The following is an 8,905-nucleotide window of genomic DNA, read 5'->3' on the forward strand; positions in this document are numbered from 1 at the left end:
TTTAAATATTTATTGAGTAAAATTCTACGTGTTGTGGCTTTAAATATATAAATAAATTAAAAACTCATAAAAGAATCGCATACGTAACGTCATACGTCGATGACCTGCGTCACGCTGACTCCTCCTTCCAAAGGGAAAGCGCACATTCCTATTGTCCAAGATGGCGGCGTCGGTTCAGGGACCTAGATGCTGACATGTTTTTAACCAATTTTGTATTTTTGTTTGGACATTTATGCACGGATTTGCTTTTCCAGGTGGTACACTATCTTCCATTTAACTATTGTGTCCATCTCGCGTTTGCAAACATCTCTATCATTGGTTCTGCGGGAAAGATTCCCATCAAAGCACCGAAAAGTTTGAGCTCCATCCTCCTTTGAAAATGAAGAGGCAGGCCGCTAGAGAGACTAGTCCGTCCAGGGCCATTGCTAAACGGATGCGAGAGAGGGAACGAGAAAGTGCACGGAGGGATGAGCTGCCACCGCCCCCGTTGGCTCTGTTGCTGGCGGAGAGTCGCGGGTATCATCGGCGTAGCCGCAGCAGAGAGCGAGAGAAGCCGCGGATCAGGGAAGAGCGGACGGCTGCTCTGGAGCTGCACCACCGCCATGAACTCCTACTCGGGCGGCCTCCTCTACGGACCACTGCCACTGAGCTGCCCGCAGCCAGACCCGCCACTTTGGAGTACAAAACACTGCTTATCAGTAACCTCGGCTCCCAGGTTTCGGACGAGGACGTAGAGGACACGCTTTTTCATGAGTTCAAAAAGTTCGGGGATGTTAGCGTAAAGCTATCCCACACACCGGAGCTGGGCCGGATCGCTTATGTAAATTTTCGTCACCCAGAAGATGCAAAAGAAGCCAGGCATGCTAAATCCTCCAGATTGATGTTGGGGGATCGTCAGCTGAAAATAGAACCTATGTACGTGAGGAAACGGAGCGTAACTCCGCCAGACGTGGGTTACCTACCTCTGCACGCGCCTTACACCTACAGACAGCGCTCTCTATCTCCTCCCGGTCCTGGTGTGAGTAGCATGAGAGATCTGAGAGCCAGACATTATGCTCTAGAGACTTTGGGGCTGAGTAGGGAGAGAGAAAGACTTTTGGATTATTATGGCATGCTGGATGAGAGGGGCCGACCCTATGGCTTCCCTCCAATGCCAGTGGTGGAGGACTTGAAACCAGAGGACGATCAGCGGGCCACCAGTAACCTTTTTATTGGTAATCTTGATGGAAATGTTACAGAGGCTGAGTTGAGAAGAGGCTTTGACAAGTATGGCGTAATCGAAGATGTTGTAATTAAACGACCTGCACGCGGACAAGGTGGGGCATATGCTTTTGTCAAATTTCAGAACCTAGACATGGCCCATCGGGCTAAAGTAGCCATGCAGGGACGTTTAATTGGGGGCAACCCTATAAAAATTGGCTATGGTAAAGCTAATCCCACAACACGACTTTGGGTTGGAGGTCTTGGTCCTGGCAACTCACTGGCTGCCCTTGCTCGAGAATTTGACCGATTTGGAAGCATTAGGAATATAGACTATGTTAAAGGGGACAATTTTGCCTACATTCAATATGAGAGTTTGGACGCTGCTCAGGCTGCATGCACACAAATGAGGGGTTTTCCTTTGGGGGGTCCTGAGCGTCGCCTCAGAGTTGACTTTGCAAAGGTGGAAGAGAGTCCATCTCGTCCTTTTCCAGCTGGATACCAACCTGCTGTTGCACTCCCCTCCCATTATGATCTCCTTGGTGAAGCGTACAGCCGCCATCGTAGCTTAGAAAGAGAGTTACGAGGCAACCGAGACCGCTCCTCCCCTACATCCCACAGCCTTCTGTCCCAGAGAGAACGGGAGAGGGCCCTGCTGGACAGGGACTTCCCCAGCAGCCCCACACGAAGCCTGGAGAGGAGGGCAGAGGCATTTGGTAGAAGAAGGAGCAGGAGCCGCAGCCGGGAACGCTGGCTGAAGGAGCGGGAGGAGAGGAGGAACCGCAGGAAGAGCAGAAGCCTATCCCCTGATCGACCAGCTGAGGAACGAGAACGGGACAAAGACAGGGGAAGGTCCAGGCTCCGAGGACAAGGAGGAATGCTGTCTCCTGATGCTAGTCCTGACAGAGCACGTGTTCGTGCCCCAGATTCCACTACAGAGCCCAGGGACCACTCCCCTGACAGTGGCAGGGCTGGCCACGCTCTCATCACCGATGACGAGCCACCTTCGAGCCGCCACCACAGTAAACGGAGCTCAAGTGACCTTAGTAACCACCACCATCGGTCCAGTGAGTCCACCAACTCCCCTGCACGACACACTAACACACATGTGGCACCAACAACGCTGTCCGACTTTGCGCAGGCAACACTTGCCAGAGTGTGGCACGGTTTCTTTGCCCTTAAGAACAGCAGCTTCCCCACTAACCTGTACATGCTGGAGGGCGGCACATCCTTCTTTAACACCATCATGAAAGACACCCTCAAACTGCAGAGCCAGAACCAGCCCAGTCAGCTGAAAATTGCCCAGCGATTGCGTATGGACCAAACACGCCTGGATGAAGTGTCGCGCCGCATTAAACTGGGCCGACCAGACGGTTTTGCTATTCTACTGGCAATACAGGGGCCCGTGGATCGTCAGGCGCCTGCTCCAGAGCCCGGGCTGCAGGTGCGTCTGCTTCGGCACCTCGTCACTTACCTGCGCAACAAGGAAGCAGCTGGAGTGGTGAGTCTGCCAGCTGCTCATGAGGGCAGCACAGGGGCCATGCTCTATGCTTTCCCTCCTGGGGAGTTTTCCCAGCAGTTCCTCCAGGTGGCCAAAAGGACTGTGGGTAATCTGGAGGAGGAGCACATGGTTATTGTGATTGTCAGTGACACAAATTGAGCCATTCTAAATGTAGAGATGTGTTGTCCAAGAGCCAAGAAGAGGCCACAAATACTTCAATGTAGAATTTAGCATATGCATTGTATTTTATTCATTATAATTTTACTCAATGAGAGTCACTACATTCATCTTTTTAACTTATGTCAGGTAATCTTAGACACAAACTATTAAAGACAATATGCTCCATCGCTGCACATACAAAACTAAAAACACTAAATCTGATGGGGTTATTGATGATGCTTGTTTACGTTTTTTGATATTGACCATATTAACATGATATATAAATGTACTCAAATTTATTAAAGTGGATTGTACTGTAAAGAATAGGAAAGCGGCTCAAATCACAGGCTGAAAAAGCACCAGCCGCTGTGGCCAAAAGAGGCAGCCGACCGTCCCTGTGACTGTACCTTAGACATAGTGTTTTTAACTATTGAACCATTCCTGTTTGTTTTTAATGTGCGATATGTTTTTGCATGCAGGAATATGTCTCTTTGGTCTGTATGTAGCTTCCAGTGACTGTAAACACTAATATGGACTTTCTACAAACTTGAGTGTCATGGTGCAAGGTGTATTATAAACCTTTTTAGTCTATACGGATTTTTCTATTATTCGATTACAATACATGACTCCATCCATTTGCTAGCCTGCCATTGTTTATTTATTTCAGTTTTTGGTTTACTTCTTGACCAGATGCTTAATTTTGGAATTTTGTCAATACTGTACAGTGGGGTGGGGGGATGCGTGTAACTACGGTTTAACATACAGACAATTATTGAAAAATGCATACAATTCAGTCATGCTTTAGTGCAAATTATGAATAGAAGCTAAACTAATTCTGTAACTCCCTTCAATTAGAAGTAGTTTTCTAGTTGGTCAATATATAATATGAACAGTTTACAATCGTGCTTTTCCCTAATCCTCACATCTAATAATGGAAATTTACTTAATTATTAATAAACACTGAAGTTTCCTCATCATTAAATATAGCTTTCACACGTCACCACTGGTGTGCCTAAATTATAACAACGCTTCTTGAAAAACATGTTTTACCTCATAATAAGCTCATTTATATTGCTCAATGGTCAACACTCTCTGTAGTAGTTGAGTTGATGCAAACAAACCATAGTGTGATGGAAGGGTGTGTCTTAATAAGTCAGATAACCACACAGTTATTTCCCAGGATATCAATAATAGTTATGTTCACTGTATTAAACATGTATAGGACAATAAATAATGGGGACTAACGGCCAATTTCAAAGATGGCATCTCTCTAGCAACCAGTTGAAGTACAAAATAGGGTGACTGATTTTGTACAATGTCTCTGTGCTTGTCTCCGTTAAAGAACATGTAAAGAGTATTGGAATAAAGTGTAATAAACATTTTATGCTTTCTTACACTGACTTGTGTGTTATTTGAGCTATCTACTTTGTATTTGAGCCAAACTGTTGTTTAATTGAACATAATTTTCAGTGAAGTAGTTAGTTGTGTTTTGTTTTTAAAGCTGGGGTTCCTGATTTTTCCTGTTCAAACATTGACATTTTTTGTTTTGTGCCAAACTTATTTCTAGCTCTCACAGTCCCTCCTGTGTATTCAAATTGTTCAAAGAATGTAATTAGATGCACATTTCAGACCCGTATCCAGCATTGAGTGGTGACAAAGTGAAGCAGGGGCGGCTAAATTCCACTCATTTAGATGCGACTTTATCATCCATTGCTCAACTAAACTTTAGGTGAAGACAATACAACAAGGTCTGTGTTTTGCTGTGTTTACAACATACTCTGAGGTGACAAAAATATATGTATTCCACAACACCAAAAAATCAGGTACCTCAGCTTTAAGGGAAATACATGTTACTAAACTTGACAAAACTTATTCTAGCCTATACAACCGTTTTCTTTTCCTCATCACATATAATATACATTAATGCTCATGTTTATTCAAAGGGACACCAATAGGCTGTGATATATATATAAGTAGATAATAAAAATTCGAAGTAATATTATTCATAATACAGTTTCACGCCATGATTATATCCTAGTGCTACCAGTAGAGGGCAGTGCAAGACAAGGCATTATTTCCAGTGATGACAGGCGCCTGAAGGCTTACAGCAGACTGCGGTTTACTAATCTTGTCATTCCACAACACCGATGTGGAAAAACCGTTGCAGAATTTTGAGAATGAACTCTCTCCTGTCCTGACGTCAGCACAGCACCAGCTCCAGTCTAGACGTGCCTGGTAGAACAAATTCTTGCTGCTGGAAGAACTTGGGCTGATGGAAAAGCGGTGCCCTAGACCCACATTTGTGTCCAAGTTTTTGAGATTTACCAGCTGTAATGCTAAGCAGTTTTGATCTGCTGCCAATTTGATGCTTTAGCCTTCATTCATCCACTATTTAAGATTACATTGCACTCATAAATGGACATACAAAGCTGCACTATTATGAAACAAATAGGGGATGTTGTATGCTTCATATACAATTAAGAAGCATACAACACACACACAGAAGAGGGCCCTGGACCACACTTTTGGAACCACCGTTCTATGCTGCAGTAAACTCATACGTAGTGTTCAAATTTTATAATTGCAAATGGCTAGTCACGCAGCAATCATAGAAGCTTTTCAGTAATATAACCCTTGACCACGTAAGCAACATTTGGTGTGGTGGTGCTGCATCTGGTCCAGATGAGATTGCATGCACTGGAAAAGCAGGCACCCGTTGGAATCAATAGACTAAATTCAACTCATTAGATGCTCCACGGGTGATTCAGAGTTTCCCTACTGAATGGTTTATTAAAACTCTGCATGTCTTTCCCTCATTATGAAGCTTCCTCAATCTTCCTCTCCTACTCAGACTCCTGTCCTCCAAATATCACTCATTTTTATCACCAGTGATAGTAAAGACCTCCTGGTCGGCTTTTACACCAGGAAATGGACAGCTCCAGAGTCCTGAAAAATTCATGTGTAATGATGGGAGGTCTATTATTATGAAGCTCAGAGCAGCGTGAGCGCTGTGTGGAGCAACAGAAATACATAAGGCTAATCTAACGCATGGCTGGTACCACAATTTGGACATCAGGGCATCATTAAATGATTTCTGTTCTTATTCTCATGTTGTTCAACTTATTGGTGATGAATTATTACTTTATAGCTGCCTCTCCATTGACTCTAAATGGAATTAGGTCTTGTTCTTATGGTAGCGGTCATCTACCAATAACCCTGATGGTGGACTCTGATCGCTGCTGTTGACACTTCATCCACCTTGCATGTGTAAGGTGTTATTATATTTAAGTTATGATCAGTTTTATGCATTTAGTTTTGTATAGGCTGGGAAGAGAGGCCCCATTTCCCACCGTTTTAAGAGACCCCTCAAGACTACAGCTCTGATCAAGACAAAGCAGAGTGATGTGGAATCTGCTGCAAACCCACCTAATTAATACGCCAGGGAAACCGATCCTAAAAAAGGAAATATTCTGTGAAGTACAAGCTGAAAATCCAACTGGGGTCCGAAATAACTGCAGTGGAACATCATAAACCACAATGTTTGGCAAAAACATTCTCAAGCCGCAATATTTTTTCCTTTGAGTTTGCAGAAATGGCGACGTGATCACCCTCACCCTAGATGCATGAAGTGTGACAAGTGTGTCCATGGTGTAAAAAAGAATAGAAAAAAAGGTTTCATAATTTGTGTGCCCCTTCATTAGATCAATGACTTGTGTAATTAGAGGAGCAGAGCATGTGAATACGGGTTGGCAGAGGGAGACAGGACTGTGGACAGATGTGCAGCACACACTGACCTGCAAAATAAAAGCCAGGTAATTAGGTAGACAGGCTGACAATTATATGGGCTCAGTAGCAGCGGCTCTCACCAGATCCATGTCCGTTATGTGGGTCTAGTCTTCCCCTTGCACAAAATCAAACAGATCACACACACATTGCTCATATTAACCTCGTTCTATCCAAGGACACAGAGATGGAAAATAACAGTAGGATGTAAAAGTTAACACATGATAAACAAAGAGACCAGATTGATACTTTTGTGATTAATCAAGACACTAAGTGGAACCTTTGCGGTGGAATTATTCAATCATTTTTAATAGGAGGATTGTGTTTATTTATTTTTCTATGTGGCTGTTGTTAACAAGGGAGAGTTAATGGCATGTTTAACTTCTCCCTCAAGCAATTCAAATGCAAAAAAAACAACAACAATATATCGGTTTTCACATTATTCTAAATCAACATTTAAAGTGCATATGACACATTAGACACAATTTTTGCTCAAACATAGTTAGAATAATCATATAACCTACTCAAGATACTGCACACATGTTTATAGTGATGTTTATAGTTTCACTTCCTTATTGGACGCTGACAGGGAGTGATGTAGATAGAGGTAAACAATTTTAAACCATTTTAAACCATGTTATACATGCGTTTCCAATAATCACGCATAGGTCCGGGCACCATTTTGAATACCGAAGTATAATTATGCAGTACTACAACATATAATAATATCTCTACTCAGGATGAAAATGAAAGACAACTGATTGACAGTGGCATTTTTATGTACTCGAAATCATTGCTCAAGAAGATAACAGTTAAAACACGGCCCCAGAGATGCACGTTTATGTGAAGAGACCATCAAACGTAGCAGCGCTGTCTGTCGAGCTACAGCAGGATTTACTACAGATCTGCTTTACTCCTCAGACTAAATTAACCCATCAAAGAGGAAACAGAAAACCTTTCTCTGGGATTTTTACAGTTTGTCACGTCAACAGAGTCTCAGTCTGAGTCAGTGTTTAAGCTGCTCAAGACATTAGCATGCTACCAGTTAGCAACTGTCAAATATTGACAGTTCAGTTATTCAAAATGGCCGCCATAACAACAAAAGTCACTTGACTGAAAGGCATGTATATCAATTAGCCAATCAGTTCCCGATTTTACCAATATCGGTCCAATCACGCACCAAGAGACGGAAGTCGTCACCCGGCGCAGCAACTGATACACTGTTTTCTTCTGCTCTTTTTCGTCAGTTTTAAATTATTTGAAAAATATAAAATCCCCGAAACTGGAGCAAGCGTTCCTCATGAAAAAGGATGTTTTTGAAAAGACTTCCTGCAGCTTGTACCTGCGACATATCCAGCGTTTCTCTAATTGGTCGATCCCGTCTGTCAATCACGCCCACCGGGAAATTGCTGAAATCACACTCGCTTCCAGACTACATATCTTTGAGAAGTCTTTGAAAAAGCATCTTTGGCAGGCCAGGCAATAAATACATGTAACACTTTCTAGAAATGTCCAAAACACAACATTGTATTCAAACTGGAAGGATGAACCCCAAATAGGTGACAGGTACATTGGTAAATGAAGTGAGCAGAGAAGAGATGGAGAAAGAACGAGGAAAATGTGGGTGGATAAGACTGATTGCTCTCAGTGTCGCAGACAAAACTGCACCACGATTTCTCAGTGCGCTGGAAAAAGCGAAGCCTTCTGCTGATGAATGGTAGTTAAATATCACATCTGCCTGCCTGGGAAGAGTACTGTGAATGCAAAATTATGGCGCATAATATTCAGCATCTCAAACAGTCCTGGAGATCTACATATAGGGTTGAAATTGTGTGTACTCAAGAAAAAGGTTGGTGACCTTTAATTCCAAGTGTGATGCACAGCGGAGTGGATAGTTCAAAGTGATAAATGGTGAAATGCCTTCAAGGAGAGGAGCCAGAGCCGCCGGGGAAACAGCTGGATGTATTCACAAACATAGAACCGTGTGAGCGAACCCTATTTGAAAGCTGCATGTTTGACGTCAGGATTTGAATACAATTAATTGTGTTTACTTATATGAATCTTCTAGGTTTAAAAAGCATCCTTATAGCAATTTTGTCTCTTGTACATACTTATATACCAGGGTCACTGGGTTAATTATACTCATATTTCTGTCCCAGTATGTTCTTTTTTTTAGACTAAAGCTATTGAAAAAGATGCAACAAAAGTAAAGAATTTGATCTGGTTTATTATTGTCAAAGTCTTTCAGTCATCTATCACTGA

At 42.9% G+C, this 8,905-nt stretch overlaps 1 protein-coding gene across 1 annotated transcript; it reads left to right on the plus strand.

The window, feature by feature from the left end:
- Positions 1–289: 289 nt before the first annotated feature.
- Positions 290–4,215, plus strand: rbm15b (RNA binding motif protein 15B). The gene has a single exon (XM_079578273.1). It carries the CDS (start codon positions 380–382, stop codon positions 2,858–2,860), a length of 2,481 nt encoding a protein of 826 aa, XP_079434399.1. The 5' UTR covers positions 290–379; the 3' UTR covers positions 2,861–4,215.
- The last annotated feature ends 4,690 nt before the right edge of the window (positions 4,216–8,905 follow it).

Source organism: Gobius niger, assembly GCF_951799975.1.
Source record: "Gobius niger genome assembly, chromosome: 20".
NCBI classification, from domain to species: Eukaryota; Metazoa; Chordata; class Actinopteri; order Gobiiformes; family Gobiidae; genus Gobius; species Gobius niger.

Coding starts and splice junctions, on each gene's coding strand:
- rbm15b (XM_079578273.1), top strand. CDS start 380: ATGAAGAGGCAGGCCGCTAGAGAGACTAGTCCGTCCAGGGCCATTGCT.